Source organism: Arvicola amphibius, chromosome 7 (assembly GCF_903992535.2).
Source record: "Arvicola amphibius chromosome 7, mArvAmp1.2, whole genome shotgun sequence".
Classification (NCBI taxonomy): domain Eukaryota; kingdom Metazoa; phylum Chordata; class Mammalia; order Rodentia; family Cricetidae; genus Arvicola; species Arvicola amphibius.
This window is the reverse complement of record NC_052053.1, coordinates 123819867-123836964: the sequence shown is the minus strand read 5'-3', so window position 1 is coordinate 123836964 and position 17098 is coordinate 123819867. Positions and strand designations below refer to the sequence as shown.

The 17098-nt window shown below is 38.3% G+C and overlaps 1 protein-coding gene across 1 annotated transcript in view; it reads right to left on the bottom strand.

Moving 5' to 3' along the window:
• Prkd1 (protein kinase D1) overlaps nt 1-17098 on the bottom strand; it is a 288145-nt gene that overhangs the window by 38048 nt on the left and 232999 nt on the right. Inside the window, exons 7-13 of the mRNA XM_038336787.1 lie at nt 15304-15508; nt 14133-14256; nt 12022-12099; nt 10203-10482; nt 9056-9108; nt 6992-7064; nt 5434-5540 (exon numbers count right to left, since the gene is read on the bottom strand). Coding sequence (XP_038192715.1) covers nt 5434-5540; nt 6992-7064; nt 9056-9108; nt 10203-10482; nt 12022-12099; nt 14133-14256; nt 15304-15508 — 920 coding nt within the window. The remainder of the gene's footprint in view (nt 1-5433; nt 5541-6991; nt 7065-9055; nt 9109-10202; nt 10483-12021; nt 12100-14132; nt 14257-15303; nt 15509-17098) is intronic.

The window sequence follows — 17098 nt, the reverse complement described above, 5'->3', positions numbered from 1 at the left end:
CTGGATGGACTGAAGGCTTTGGAGTCAACTTAATTTACTCAATATTCATGTGCCTGGCATACTCTGTGGTTCTCACTCCTGCTGCAAAGACCATCAATATCCACCATGTTCAAACAATGCACTCTATACTACCATAGTTGCTGAAGACATATAAAACTGACAAGCGATATGGCTGCTGGGCTCCTTGGTCTGGCATAACACACCACTGTCAGTTTTAGAAGGTACTCATAGATGGAGCCCTAGTGGGCAGGTCTGTGTTCCAGCTCACCAGACGCTGCTGCTGTCTCTGAGTTGGTAGCAAGGGAAGCTTTACAGTCAGCCTGCCTCTTGGTGCAAGGAATGTGCTTGACTAGTTGTATTTCCTTAAGATGCATTCTGCTCCCAATGAAGCACTACTCAGTACATATGACTGTCCTTCTGATCTAGACTTTGGGGATTTGCTTAGTCTTGCTGCTACCAGGAAAACACATCTAACCATAAGTTCCTTTGTAAACCACACTCTGCAACACTGGACCTTTCTGCTTTGTGTGCAAAGCCCTCTTAGGTGGCACTGACGTGCACTGGGCCCAGCTAATGACAGAATACTAGGCTTTATCCTTTCTTGGGGAAGAGTGTAGATCAAATGGTACAAATTAATGAACAAAAGAATAATCATTTATGAAAGCAAGGAACTAGTGCTTTCCTTACATTTATGAGATGGAAGATAAATTCTGGGATATAAAAGTCCTGTTACACTTATTTAATTCTCATTAAAATCCATGAGTATTCTGTCCTAATGATCTCAAGGCACCTGCTGTTTATTTCTTTCCTGTGCTGACACATAAGAGGAAACTGGCTAACTGGAGAGTAAGGCAGGCTGCTTTTCCTTGGAAAATTTAGGAAATGAAGGTTGTGCTGTAAAGAATTTCTCTCAAGGATGCCTCCGGTTATTTGCAGGACAGGTTGTTACAGCACTTCCTGAAAAAATATGGCACCATAATGGCAAATTTTAATTCTCTTATTGGCACCCTGCTGTGTTTTGAAGCCTTGGCTATGAAGCTGGTACCTCTACTTTGAGGTCAGCAGGCCAACCTCCACGCTGGACAGAGAAAGCTCCCTCTACCAAACGAGATCCGTAGTTGTTGCATGTGCATATGGTTCTATTTCGTAACTCTGGAAGATTATGATTCAGTCAGTTTCCATTTCAGCTGTGACCTTTAAGGGCTTACATATTTAGAAAATTTCAAATGAAAAAACTTTGAAATTCACATTGATGCTATCTTAGGATAAAGTAAAGTTAACCCACATTGTTAAGAGAATATATGCTCACAGCAGTACTTCAGCAAGACTAGATATAGGAACTGACACATCCTTCCCATGCATAAGTGTGGCCATCTTATTTTTATATCAGTGAGGCCACACACTAACTTAAACCAATGAATTCTGGAGCCTCAGATGTACTCAAATATTTATGGTATAAATAGTTTCCTTATAAAAGATGCCATCAAACTGATGTGCAGTTAGATTTTTGTTCCAGTACTAATCAGTTTATAATGATCCTACCTTAACATAGTTCAAAAAATTAAGATCCAGACATGGTAGCTCTTGGCTACAATCCCAGCATGCAGGAGACTGAAACAGTATTGCCATGACTTTGAGAACAGTCTGAGATATACAGTTCACATTGAATTCCATAGTAGTCTAGGCTACAACCATAGACACACACACACACACACACACACACACACACACACACACACACACGAGACCCTTTGTCAAGGTGGGAAGTAAGCACTAACATGTGAGTTGTACTCTGGCCTCCATATACGGCATGTGTGTACCCACATGCATACAAACACACACACTATATATACACACATATAAAGGAAAAATAGATGTGTTCAACTGTGTCCATGTGGGGGTGGATAGGTGTACATGCCAGGCTAGGTAGTCCATGAGTTCTCATAGATTCTACTGTCTTGAACTCACATCTCGCCATAGTCATGCAGTGATAACAGATACACAAAATTATTCATTGTTTTACATGGGTACTGGGCATATGAGCTTTGGTCCTCACAACTATGTGGCAGACATGTTTCATTTTGGCATTAAGAAAGGGCGTGGATTTTGGGGAGTTATCTCATGATTAACAAACCAGTGTTTTATATATACTTACGTAAAATCAGCTGTAACCCTTTTGATTCTACTAAGTGGAATTGTCTCAGTAGCAAGATTAAGGACGGGTGAAGGGAACAAAATCAATATCTGTTTAGTAAAAATATTGCTTAATGTTCTCATTCGTGTATATCCTTGAACACGCCCAGACATTACTCAGTCATTCTCAGGTTCACCAAGTCTGGAAGGCTTCCGTCGAGCTTTAGATTTCAACGTTGCTACAGACATGCAGTAAATATAACGAGTTTTCTCCTGTTCTTACAAAAGGAGAGACAGCTAAACGCAAACAGAAGCCAACATGCTGAGAAGAAACAGGCAAACCCTGTCATCTCTCAGGCTGTTCCGCCCTTTCTCAACTTTTCAACAATAGGGTCATATAGAATATCATAATCTCTACCCATCCTCAGGAATCTTTCAAGCAAATCAAAAGGATGAGAAAAGAACCACGAACCATGATAAAATATTTGTAAGGATACATTTTATCAAACTTTATAATGGACTGCTCTTAAATATATCCAAAGTATTCCCAAAACTTAACAATAAAAAAATCCTGATATCAAAAATGAGCCAAGATTTGACACCTCACAAAATACACAGTCAGAAACAAACCTACATTAAAAGAAACTCTACATCACATATCATCAAGGGAATTCAAATTAAGTACCATATCAGCACACACTATTAGAACTGTAGACACCTGGGCATCAGAACCAGCAGAATATAATGAGGCAATGGAGCTGCAGTGCTCTTGTCTGAAGACATGAGAATGCAAGCTGGCCCCACCACCATGAAAGACGGTGTAGCAGCCTCTAGAAAAGTTAAGTACAACTTTGATTACATGATCTAGCAATTATGCACTTCAGTATTTACTCAAAGAAATTAAGAAATGACTCTACATTGATTATTAAAGCAGCTTTATTCATAATAGCAAAAAACTTGGAGACTGTGGCTTAATGGGATGAGTCTCAAAGAGGAGAGCCGTGGCATCTGCCTCATTGTTTTCTTCCCAGCATCCTTTTCTGTCTACTCCGCCTACCTAATTTTCTGCCCTATCAAAAAGCCAAGGCAGTTTCTTTATTTAACCAATAAAATTAACACAAAACAGAAGAACCTTCTACATCAGTTCAGATTGGTTCTGACTCTGTAAAGTATTATGTTAGTTTACAGAAGGCCTCAAAATTAAACAAATATAGTGTGAGAAAACACAGAATTCGTCTTTTTTTCCCTATATACATTTTTTCTAGGTAGATGATGGGGTTCTATTATCTTATTCATTCATTATAACATTACGCTCTTATCTACTTTTGAGTAACAGAAGGTAAGCAATAGCATATGGTAAGGGATATGGATCTTTTATATCTGTTTTCATTACCTACCTGTAAATACTGTAAATACTTAATTATTATGATATCTCAGGGAAATGTTAATGAATATGAAGTGTAAAGTTATTGTATAATATTCCCAAGGGACATTTTCATATCATTTTGACTTCTTTTCATGTCAACATTAAGCCACAAACAAGTGGCGATACAGATTATTAAAAATGGGTTGAATCAATGTGTACGAGCTAGCCAATAAGAGGCTAAAACTAATGGGCCAGTCAGGGTTTAAATGAATACAGTTTCTGTGTTATTATTTCCGAGGCTAAGCTGGCCCCGTGCGGGAGCTGGGCAGGACAAAAAGCAGGCCTGCTCACCTGAACACTACACTGAACAAGGAGGATTTGGCACAACTACCCAAGGGATATTTTCCTCCACTAAGCACTACAACCCAATCTGCTGTAGATTCCTGAGCACTTCTAGACTCTGGGTATAGCATAAGCCAGGGCAGCTGCTTCCAGAAGTAGGAGGGTACCACTCCATATCTGGGAATTCTTCCTCTGCAAAAGACTATGTCCCAGAAGACCATGTGGAAGAAGGGACTCAAGAAGGATGGGCCAGACTGGCAAAGACCTCATTTGCTAAATTTACATGTATTAGTTATTATCTATGATATCTTAATATCTCTCACAGGATTTGAGCCAGGCAGTATTATAGTGACTAGCTATACCGCCTGGCCAAAATTTCAGAAGCACACCTCCTCTGTGCCCAGCTTTTTCTCATGGGGGCTGTTGAACTACACTCTTGTCTGCATGCATCTGTGGCAGTACTTACCCACTTTAGCTATGTCCCTATCTTCAACACTTAAAACAGATTTTTTTGTGGTTACAGACTAGCAAGTGCTAAGATTAAATACAAGACCTGGCACGCTAATCGTGGTTACGGGTATGCTTGTGAATATACCCTTGGACTGCACCGCTGTCCAAAGGCACAAACACCAGCTTCAGACACTCTGAGATCCATAAAAGTATCTTATTTTTCCATACAAAGAGGCCAAGTTTTTAAGTCGTCATTATCTCCTTTGGTTTCGTTTCTCCCCCCTCTCTATCACACTTTCCTGATCTCTTTCTCTTACTAGAGCTTGTCATGTAATCCAAGTTGGTGTCCAACTAGTAATTCTACTGTCTCCACCTAACCTACATATTGATTTCTAGGCTTTTCCTATCAGGGCTGGTTAAAGCCAAATCTCCTATATTTACACGCAAAGCCCAATAAATGGGAATTAAATGAAACAGTAAATGCAGAGAATCCAACTGCTTTGTTATTAATACATAATTATAAATTTCAAAAAAACTGTGAATCAAAACTTAGCATTAACGTGCAGAAGGAGGATTTACGGCGGATCTATAAACAGATGCACTTATCAACATATATATGGAATAGACAACGATGTTGACCAGTCACCAAGCAGATGCTCAGTTTCCCTTTGATCTCCAAAGGCCTTTCTAACAATTAGGAAAGTTGTACCGTCTTCCACATTAAATAAAAACTCACCTGGAGAAGCAGGAAGGGTTATCAGGAAAAGTCAAGACAATTTCTCTCTCATACACCTGCAACTTACACAGCTCAGAGCTACAAATTCAGCTCTCACAAGAAAGAAGTGCTTATGAAGGTAAGGTCTTTTTTAACCCACAACAAAATGCACTCAGCATGTCCATCCTGAGAATTTGCATATCTAATGAATAGTAAGGACATGGTGAACTGTGATATTAAGTACACACATAAAAATCAACTTTTGCACACTTAGGATGGTACCAGTCTGGCAACTATGACGCAATTTGCCGTTCCAGTTAAATTGCCCTTAAATATCTAGCCTGTAGCTAATGGAATAACTGTCCACTGTTTTACAGAAGTCAAGGAGGGGAATCTGCAGCTCTCAAATGAGAATCAAAGAGTTTACCTGTAAAATTGCAACCTCATTGCGAAGCTGACTTTCCTGTTTTGTTGGAAATCTTAATTTGTCAATAATTTTAATAGCTACATCTCTTCCTGTTTTACGATGTTTACCTTTAAAATAAAAAAATGAAAAATTAATTAGAAAATTAACAGATAAGACTTATGAAATGCTTTGGCTACATAAACTACTTTGAAATTCTGTTACTTCAACACCTTTCCCCCTAGGGTTCCTTGCTCTTGCATCCTGCTCTCCCCATTCTCACTGGTTGCTTCCTGATGGCCCTGCCTCCCTTTTGTTACTGCACTGCCTCGCTTTTGTGTCTCACTTTCCTGAACACCAGTTCCCGTGTCTTGACTCATGGGGACTCTGCTTCAATACAGCCATCGACAGTAGCATCTCCTTACACAGCCAGAGCTTCCTGAAGCTCCACTCCCTGGTCACTGTGAACATCACTCACCTCTGAGGCTCTATCCTCATTGCCTCCATTTCCTATGTGACTACTCTTAATGTTTTCATTCTTCCTTGTGGGTCTCGACCCTCGCTACCTCGGTATTTCAGGTCCTTCAGTGTCCGGGGTTCCGAAATACCTTGAGTTTGCCGATTTCTCACCCTACTTATTTATCACCCCTGCTTCACTGTCACACTCTGGGCTGTGGCATCTACTTACTAGGCTCAATCTGCCATTATTTTTATTAGGAAATTATTACTATTATTATTGCAGATGCACTTATTATTGCAGATGCACAAAATATTAAGACTGGTTACTAGTCATTTGGTTTTCATTTTTTTTAAATTGCAGTATTTTTATAGAAAGCAAACTTACATTGAAAAATAGAACAACTTAAATTTTCTTATTATAAATTCTATATTTAGATTTCTACCAATTTTATAATTAAAAAGTACATAATAAGCAAAAGTGTTAGATAGGGTTATTTTATAAAAGACGGAAATTGACAAAAAAAATCTTGTTACTTATTTAAAGAAGAAAAGTGAAGATGTCATTTTCTACAGCAGGTAACACTTCACAATTAACTCTTACTTCAAGGCTTAGACATGACTGAGCTGTCTAGGATCTAACTAAAGAATTGTGCAAAACAAAACAAAATAAATAAATAAATAAATAAATAAAAAGAATTGAGCATAGCCCTTGAACAGCTAAAAATTCAGATCCTATGAACTGGATACATTGTTGTAAACATGGGAGTTCAAAGATTTTGGCTTTAGGAACAGTGTCTGTAAGAGTCCAAGAGGCTGAGAGGAAATGAAATGGCTTTGTTTATAAATTACAGCCTTCATGTTTCCACAACTAAATAAATAAATCAAATTGCTTAGATGCTGTGATTAGGGTTTGCAAACATGTAACAACAACAACAAAAGATTTCTGGGCTAGAAGTCTTTCAAAATGCACCGGCTGTTCAAAGGATGGCTATGTCTTGTGAAGTCTCTCCTAGACACACAGATACATGTCTCCCTTGTTGATATTTTTTTTTGTAATATAATACTTTTATGCACAGGTGCCTGAAATTTTAAGTTCATAAAAACACTTGTTGAGCTAACTCACCTCCATAAACAATTCCAAACTGTCCAGAGCCCAGAACTTCATCAGGAAAAATCTGGTAGACGGTGCTGATGTCCTACGGGTATATGCCCCAAAAAACAAAAATGGAGAACAAGCTTTAATCCTTTTATATTTTATAATTATAATTATTATTACCTTATCAAATATAAATATAATTAAATATTCCTAAGATAATTTTAGACTTAGAAATGTTCGATAATATTCCAATGGTTATAATATTCATATGGCATTAATAAAATATTTTGAAAACTATTCTGCTCTGAAGTGCTTGAGACACAACACATTTTAATAGAGAGAAACAGGACCTAAAAACCAATCAGTGCCATTTATGATGAATATCTGAAAGTGGACTTTTCTTTCCACACTAGAATTTTAGAAATTTCACCAACTATTCTGAGGTCCCAAGACATGTCTCTCACAATTCTGCTTTATACTCTGGACAGGACAGCGAGGCTACTCCTGCTACATTCTCATTTCTATGAGAACCTAAGCAATAGGCAACCATTCCAGAATCCCTACTTGCTATGAAAATAAGCCATTTAGCATTTACTTCTTAAATAATAATTGCTGAATTGAGAGTGAGCTAGTCTGGGCTTAATATTCTGACATTCAGTAAGCATCTTCATGGAAACAGAACAAAAGTTTAATATTTTATTCATCCAGCACTGAACATTGTAACAGACTTTCTGGCTATTTTAAATTCTTCAACTGTTGATCCTTTAAAACAAACATTTTTTAGTTACATCCTCCACTCAGCAATCATACCCACAGCTACCTCTTTCCTTCTTCTCTGAAAACAACTAGAAAAATTGTGTGCTGCGATCCCCTTGGAGAATTCACAAGAATTCAAAACTCTCTAATGATGAAAATCATTATCCCAGTCCCTGTTCCCCCTCGAAACCAAGCTATTCCATCTGCTAACAAATGGCCTCTTTAAATTTTTTTTTGAAAATTTAATTCAAAATTTTCAGTGGACAATAATGGCGGACCAGGGTAAAATTCTTCTGTGGTCTTCAGGGTGACCTGCATCTCTCAAGGCCCTTCCTGTTTCAGCAAGAGCTGCAAGAGCCTGCTGTCTTGAGACATGCAACGCAGGACGAACAGTCCAAGCATCCACTCAAGCTTCATGATGAAGTTTTCTCTTGTAATTCATGGTTGCCTTTGTTCAGTGGAAAACGGTTCAACAAGTATTTCAGGGACAAGATTAATACTGCACAGACATCCATGGAGTTTATTCTTTGATAAACAAGCCCAGGTCACTGGAAGAAGGATGACAAGCGCCTCAGCTGGGGTCTCAGGTGCAGTGAACAAACAATTAACGCTGTTGGCCACAGGAATGAGGTAGGAAAGTCGTTCGTCCACTTTGGGTACTGACTATGGAGTTGAAATTAAGCAAACACAACAGCATATAAAACATCTTACAACATGATCTGTAACTCCCAAAGCCAGGAAGAAAGACTTGTGTTAGGTAGCATGGGTGACAGGGGTTCCTGATTCTGCAGCTTTCTTGTGGGCTAGGTCATGGATACGTATATGTGGCTAACAACATTTGCAACCCTTGCCATTTATATGCAGTCCTTGTTAGCAAAGAATGACCTGTGTAAGAACTTGTAGAAATAAAAAAAAATTTATTTATTTGTATATCTATTTTAACTGTACAATTTCAACCAGAAAACTTCAAGTGTCAGGTGTAGGCGAGGGGCACCTTAGGTGCTAAGCCTGCCACCTTCTTGCAGTGTTCTCAGTAAACCATTTGCCTTATTTTGCTCTAAAAAAGGGATAAAGGTAAAAAAAAAAATCTGTATTACACTATAATTGTCTATTACGACAAAAAACCTCTGGTACTATGTTACAGAATCTAGAAATATCGGTAAACAAACAATGAAGTGTTTATAAAATATCGTAGAAGAAGGATATAGCAAATACTCTTTTGTTATTTAGAAAACACTGAAAATTTAAACGTTCGATAAATGAACACCTAACACGTGTTATTTTTATTTTCCAGTAGTTGCATTCTAAGACTGATACTCATGGACATGAACTCACCACGTTTTCCTGGATCTGGCAATTGGAAACTGAAATGCTCACAGAAACGTCTTCTGGAAGTTCATGTTTGAAAATAGACATAAAGTAGACAAAGTGTGAGCAAAAACACAGTGAGTACCATTCATCCCAGCAAAAATACAGTGAGTACCATTCATCCCAGGCAATTGCTTTTACATTAATCTCTGCAATTAGATATTTATGCAAAAGTTCTATTAGACTATATTATTTCTCTTAAAATTATAAACTCAGTCTCTACTTTTTTTTTTTTTAAATATATTTGTCAGCATGGAGCTTGGGTTATAAAAGACTTGGGTTCCAATTCTTGCTTTGTTATGCAGCCACTCCAGTATGAGCTTACAGACGACTAACTTTCTAGAAATTAATTGTTTTTGTTAGAATGTAAGCAAATCATTAATTGATAGAGGTCTAGGCATTAAAATAGAGGGCTCTGATTAAGTGCGTCACTTATTTATAGATACATTCTTTATATCTGGAATAGTCACACATATCTTATTAATATACTAACTGAAGAAAAAAATCATAACAGAGCAGATATACTAAATGCTAAAATGGCTTAATCTGCAGGCTGCATGATTAATAACTATGATGGAGTTTCATATCATAATTTTATCTAGGTCTTCCTCTATCTTTTTTAGTTCATCTTCAATATTTCATTTCGGATTGTAGTCGGGCTGAATCTATTGAACTAATGCACAGAAACTTCTTCCTGGGAGAAGGTAATCAAGTGTAACATGGTCTTTATAACATAGGCCCCAAACAGAGAAATATGAGATGTGATTTGGAAGAAGTAAGGGTTTGTTTTTTCATATTTGAGACATTCAAGGGAAACGCAAACAACTGCTAACTGGCTGGGTTCTTTGGGCAACAATAGATCTGGACATCTGTGGATGTTTAATATATAGGTTATACTTAACTTTGTAAAAGTTCTAATATTAAAGAAATATAATAATTTGATGAATGAAGTATTTTAGTAAGCATAGCAGCTTTTCTTCCGAGATTCCGTGTTGTCCCACATGCTGACGCCAGTACATGGAGTTTTTCTTCATTGTCTCATTGGGGAAAGCAACAGGTCGGTTGCTGAAACACCAGGATGCACGCCATGCCAGATTCAAGCCATCAGACTTACTATGTATATTGGTTCCTGAACCAACAGAGGAGCCCTTGGGGATGACAGGCATGAGGGCATGCTGAATGGCCACCTCCCACATCCTGGCCACGTCTGCACCAATGCCGCTGGTGAAAACGCTGTTGTTTGGTGGGGGGCTTGAAGGGTTGACCACATTTTCTCCCACATAATAGACCACGTTCGCTGTAGTGATTTCAAAACAGTGGGGATTAGCTCCAGTGGGAATTAACGCTGAAGGTTTCGCGGGTTCCAGGCATAAAATTTCTGATAAAGGAATTTCCTGCAGAAGACAAAGGATGGTGAATGTAGTTTACCAAAAGCCTGTCAACTGGTAAATAAAATCCACATAGAAGGAAGGGAATTAAAAACAGACGCAATTTACGGAAAATATTTGACAACACATACAGCATTAAACAACTATTAAATAAAATCTATGCCATGTGAGAAAAGGAATTACAAAATTTACAGAAAATATTTTATAGCATAAACACATATATAAAATTTAATATTTTATAATGAGGCCTTACCATACTTTCCCAGAAATTTCAAGGTGTTTTTTGTTTGTTTTGTTTTTAAACAACGGTTATGTGGCAGGTGGGAGAGTCTAACGAAGCTATGTGGCAAATTGGACAATTTTTTAAAAATGCATTTGGGTACTCATGGCTGTTGTTTATTTTAAAGAACTCTTAGAGGCACTTCAGTCAAACATGTTTTGATTCAATATGTGTGAATGTAATGTATTTACACAGGTAAGTGAGTGTCCGTGGGTGAAAACCATGGCAAGTAGTTCTTCAGCTATGTGTGCTTGGGTCACACTCACCCATTTTTTGAGACAGGGTCTCTCTCTAAACTCTGAGCTTACTGAAATTCCCATCTCTGTGCCCCTATGTTAGGTATAAAGACAGTTGAACCATGTTTGGATTTTTTTCTTTTTTCTTTTTTTGTGACTGCTGAGGAGATAACTCAGCTCCTGAGGCTTATGTGGCAAGTACTTTCTGGAATGATTCATCTCTTCCAACCCCACAACTGTTTGTTTTAATGATCATTTAAGTATTGAAAATATTAGGTGTCACACTATAGACCAGGAAGCATGAAGTAACTAAAGCAATAACTTCTTTTTTTTCTATTTAAAATGTAATAATGCTTTAATCCCAATACTTAGGAGGCAGAGGCAGCCAGATCTCTGTGAGTTCGAGGCCAACCTGGTCTACACAGTGAGTTCCAGGATAGGCTTCAAAGCTACACAGAGAAACCCTGCCTTAAAAAACAAAAATAAAAAAAAAAAAAACAAAAAACAATGCAGTAATGTTTCCTTTTGTGTTGCAGCTGTGTAAGGTAGCATGACGAATCAAAGGAACGAATCTAGATAGCAAATTTCTATTATTTAATGTAGAAAGACAGATGTCTGCTGTTAAATCAATAAAAGAAACAGATCCTAGTAAGTGCTGGCAGTTGCGAGGAATTGTTCTACTTGTTAATTTCCAGTGATGTGCTAGATTCCTGAAGGTCTCGGAATTCACTCTTAGACAGTGGCTGTGACCATCTACTCGGCTAAGTTCCCCACTTAGCTTCCCATCTATCTTCCTCTCCATCATTCTGGTCTTCACCATGTCCTGAGCCAGAAGCACACTGCAGGAAATGGTCAGATTCACAGAAGAATCAAGTGGTTACATCCGGATGCCTACAAAAATTCTGTAGCACAGAGGAGAAGCTGTCCCTCAGAAGGATTCCCGGAATGGTGGACAACATCCATGATTCCCTTCGCTCCAAGGAGGATGCAAGGAGGAACTTGAACAATACTGAGAGAAGCCAGCCTCACCTTGTAGTACCGGCTTCCCGTGTCATTTTGAAAAAGTGTAATGCATTTGCTGTCCAATCTCCAGTAATGCCTCTTCCGCTGAAATAGAAGTCAGGAAACTTTAAGAATAAATGAATTTTATAAAAGCAAGCGCATTTTCTCAGAGAGAACATGGATTTGATGGTGAAATGTGTAAGGGCATTAGCCCCAAAGTCTCACAGTTTGACTCCAGAAACTGATGATTTAGTGAACACAATGGGACAGGTTTCTGTACCTACCTTTGAGGCTTGGAATAGTAATAGAGACAATGGATTAGCATCCTGAGAAAAACCTGGGGCTTCATGATATGAATAATGAAAGACAAGAGAATTTTTAACATTTTTTTCTTAAAAGGCTAAAGAGATGTTATAGTTTACAATAAAGCAATAATGAATAATAAATAATAAAGGAGGTAGAATGTCTGTATGTGCACATCTTTTAGAACGTGACAAGCCCTATCCTTTCAGCTAGGTGTTTTCACTTCTAATAGAACTCTGGATTCTGCGTCACTAAATACATTTCATTGGATGGAAAGTTTGACCTCATGGTTCCAAGTTTAACAGAGGTAGAGAAATGCACTTGACCACGTCTCATTCTCTTCAGTTGACCCCTGAACTCATGGCTGCGAGTTCGTGATGGAGTCTACCCTCTTACAGCACCTGGCCTACGTGGATGTGTATGAATCTGCCTCTTTTCAGAAACAAAGTATCAACATTATTCTTGGTGTCTTTCTGCCACAGAATTTTATTTTGTTTTGTTTTATTTTGCTTTTTGAGACAGGGTTTCTCTCTAGCTTTAGAGCCTGTCCTGGAACTAGCTCTTTTAGACCAGGCTGGCCTTGAACTCACAGAGATCTTCCTGCCTCTGCCTCCTAAATGCTGGGATTAAAGGTGTGTGTCACCACTGCCCGGTAAGGGGAATATTATTTTAAGATGTGATGCTTTGGTTTATGCTGTATTTGTTTCAATCTGTGAAGTTGTGATCTTTGCCTGTCTAAAACATCTGATGACCTAACAAAAAGCTGAACATTCAATGGCAAGGTAGGAGCAAGGATAGGTGGGGCTGGCAGGTAGAGAGGATAAATTGAGGGAGGAACCAGGAAGAGGAGGAGCAAGAGAACAAGAGGAGGAGGAGGATGCCAGAGGACAGCCTCCTAGCCAGCCATGAAGTAAGAAGGAAAGTAAGATATACAAAAGCAAGAAAAGGAAAAAGTCCAGAGATAACTGGTAGTTGTGATAATTTAAGACAACCTGACCAGAAACAAGCCAAGCTAAAACAAGGTATTCATAATTAAGAACAAGGCTCTGATTTATTTGGGAGCTGGGTAATAGGCCCCTCTAAAAGCCAAAAGAGCAAAATTATCACATAACATCTTTCACAATTACTCATAGACCAGAGACACATTAAATATTCTTTAAATATTTTCCAATAAACACAGGAGGAAATTGACAGTGTTCACTTGAGTCTTGAACTAAATATTCTCTCCTACAAGAAGGTTTAAATTATAAATGACCAATTAGAGCACACATGTCTCTATCTAAAAACATGGTAGAAATCCTATTGATGGGTAGAGATGAGGAACATACAATTAAAGGCTCCCACCAAATGTCAATTAGTTAAATTCTGAACCATGGCTCAAGTGCACCATTTTCTACCAACATGCACAACTTTATTATAGAGCTATTAGGAATCAACTTATAATAAGAGAAACAGACTACAGGGTTATCACACACCCACATGGCTGAATTTTTAAACTAAGAATTTAGGTCTTGAGAATATATAATAGTCAACAATATTTTCTCTCTCTCTAATGAAGTTTCTTTTAAAAGTCTAGGCCACAGTGGGCCACAGAGGGGTATACTGTAAACACTTTCATGGCTGTCCTAGAGATGACAGGTAGACATTCCAGTTGTCTACAGAGCATTGTTTTTGCACTGTAATTACTTTCTACAGTTTTATTCAAACCCCACTACTTATTTATCTACATCAAACACCCGGATAGCATGTGCTCTGCTCTGGGGCGTATCCCAAGAACTCATCTTCCCCAATCCTCTGAGGCAGGAGTGTCATGTGGAGCGCTTCTGTCTCCTTACCAGTGTGTCCTTGCTGGTGTAATGGACCATCCATCCTTCCTTCATGACTGTGCTGCTTCTCCGCTTGGTGTGCTTGACAGACTGCACCACCCGCATGAGGGGGATGTTGTTGCTTGTGGAAGGGCTTGAAACATCAAAATACGTTAGAGGGAAATATTTTCATATTCACATCTTTTTGTGAATAAATGCTCGTTTAAACTACTTCAAAGCAGAAGTCAACAAATGCACATCTCATTTTCAGTGAAATGTACTGTCAGGGATGAATGGTTCAGAAGTGAGTTCCTCGGAAGAGTGGCAGGTACTCAGATGTTCTCTTTTTAACTCCCGAGGCAGAGTAAGAAGCACCTAGATTTTCACACTCATCTGGATGGTGTTCAAATTTTTAGGAAAACAGCACTGTTACTCTCAGTGTTTTGAAGCTTTAGTATTCAAAACCACAGAGGAAAGTTTATTTTATGTAGCAGGCACGATAACAGTAATTTATGGATTACATACTATGATATTATGTATTATAGTATTTTTGCATAAACTGAGTCTGAGCGATTTCTTAAAAATACTAGAACTTCCCATTTGAGTTGTCTTTTATGTTGCTAGTATTCATGGTATTATTCTCATCTTTCAACTTTTTCTCTTCTAAGTGACTCTAACTCTTTCTGGATTTTTTCTTCCTTCTCTCCCTCATCTTTCCCTCTCTTTCCCTCCAGAGAGGGAGCACTTGAAATGTATGTTTCTCAAAGTGAAGCCAGCTCATAGGGCTAATAGTTTCATGACTCAAAGAAGGCTTATTATTCCAGTAAATGGAAGGTATGCAATATATTCCTGCATGATCGTGGCTAATTTCAATGTGTTAAGGAATTTAACACTTGTAAAATGGATAGAAAAGTGTCAGTATGGTTTGTAATGTCAATTAGAATGAGAAACTTTTCCTGAAAGGAGTCAGGGTGATGAGGATCTTGGACATGGTTGATACAAACAGCATGAATAGGCATGGTTGCAATAAGATTCAATTAAGAAGCAGGCAGTAGTTCCATTTGATCTGGTTTCAAAAGTTTTCTTCGACAGTACATAGCTCTTCAGAATTAAGTCAAGCATACCCTAAGCTTATTTTATAGATTGAAATATCTAAGAGCCTTCAGGATTTAACCTGTTTGAGTCCTACTGGGTCTCTAACCTGATGGTCCTGTTGGAGTCCTCCTGGTCTGCATCCGGATCCTGCATCTCCGTACCATCACTCTGGCCCTCCGCCAGAGCCATCTCGGCATCCTGGACCATGGCCTCCTCCATGTCCTCCATGAGTCCGCTGTTGCGCTCACTGTCATTGTCATCACTTCCTTCTTCCATGACAACATCAGATTCTGCCCCAGGGCTAAGCAAATCTAGAAAATTGTGGGGACCCAAGAAGGTAAGTCTGGAATCTTGGAGCCAATATTTAAGGGAAAGGCAATCCTAACGACTCAACTATAAGACCCCCCAAGCTGAATCCTACAAAGAATTTATCTATCTTTTTATATCCCTTTTCACCTTTATTCATAGTATATGAATGGATGAGACAGTAAACATAATTTCACATCCTGATACTTTTTTCTCAGGTCTCCAAGGCAAAGGAAAAATATTAAAAAAGAAATTCTATAAAATGAAACCTAAGAGTACAATTCTGGAAAGCCATGTCCAGACATAATTGAACCAGGAAACTGGTAACATTTCATAGGACAGGCCTCCTGGGGAAAAAAAGCTCATGTGGGGGTGGGGGTTCACATGAAAAAAAGAGTTACCTATATATAACTACCATTGCAGTTAACTTCTTAAATCATGTACCCCAATCTAGTAAATTGTTCACATAAACTACAACTTTTAAATACCTAAAGTATTTGTTATTTGAATATTAAATCCTGTCCATGTACAGTTGATGGCAATGGTAAAATTTTAATTACTTTACTAATGCAAATTATTACTCATTTTAAAATAAGAGAAACAGGTCAATCAGAGACTCTGAGCCTCTATGCCTGGGGAATTTCCACTTCACCACATTGTTCTGACTATATGGGCAAATGCAATCTTCAGGTCATCCTCCTCACAAACGTCCCCCTTTCCCCTGGGTTCTATTTATCAAGTCCAATTGAAATTCCCTGGGATTGAAGAGTCAATATCACAAGCCTCAAAAAGTGGGAAATTCGCCAAGCTTTCAATTTTGCCAGCTAGCTTTGGACCTTACGCTGGAAATCTGTGTGCACACAAACGCTTTCCTTGATAGTGCTTCCCCCTCGCTGCTTTTGCCCCTTATAGGTCTATTTCTTCCAAAGAAATGCAATCATGTATTCTTTAGCTTTTCATAACACAAATATCTCTGTATATTTCTGAGTTTCTAAAACCAGGGGGTTACGAAGTCTACTGGTGTAAAAATTAAACAGAAACCGTTCATGGTCTTTGGAAAAAGGGAGCCTGGGATCTTAAGTCACATCAAAGTGTGATAACCCTAAGAACAGTATGTAGGAGGTGAAATGAATCAATGTAATCCATATCGTTGGATTATTCTCAAAAAAAAATATTTCTATTGTAGGAAGAAAACCACTTTCTGACAGTTAAGGTCTTCCTCTTTGGGATTCAGGCTCACACTCAGGTATATACTGAAGCGATAGTCTGCAGAGGGTAGACATCTGGAGCTGTTTGCCTCTAGTCCAGTCTGTGATTGTGACCTTCATCAGCAGGTGGTGAAGGAAGTTAACTTATGCCTCCATGCTTCAAGGAAGTGGGGCCACAGAAACTGAGAGGGAACACTGGTTTGTAGGTATCCGAAATGGTCTATGTTTCCGAGCAAACTAGGCTTAGGGTATGAAATAAGGGTAGGCAAGAAATGACAGGTATGCAAGTTTTTAACATGAATTACATACTGTGTGAATATTTATTATTATTATTATTATCATTATTATATCAAACTCTAATGATCTGAAATGGAAGATTCCATTACA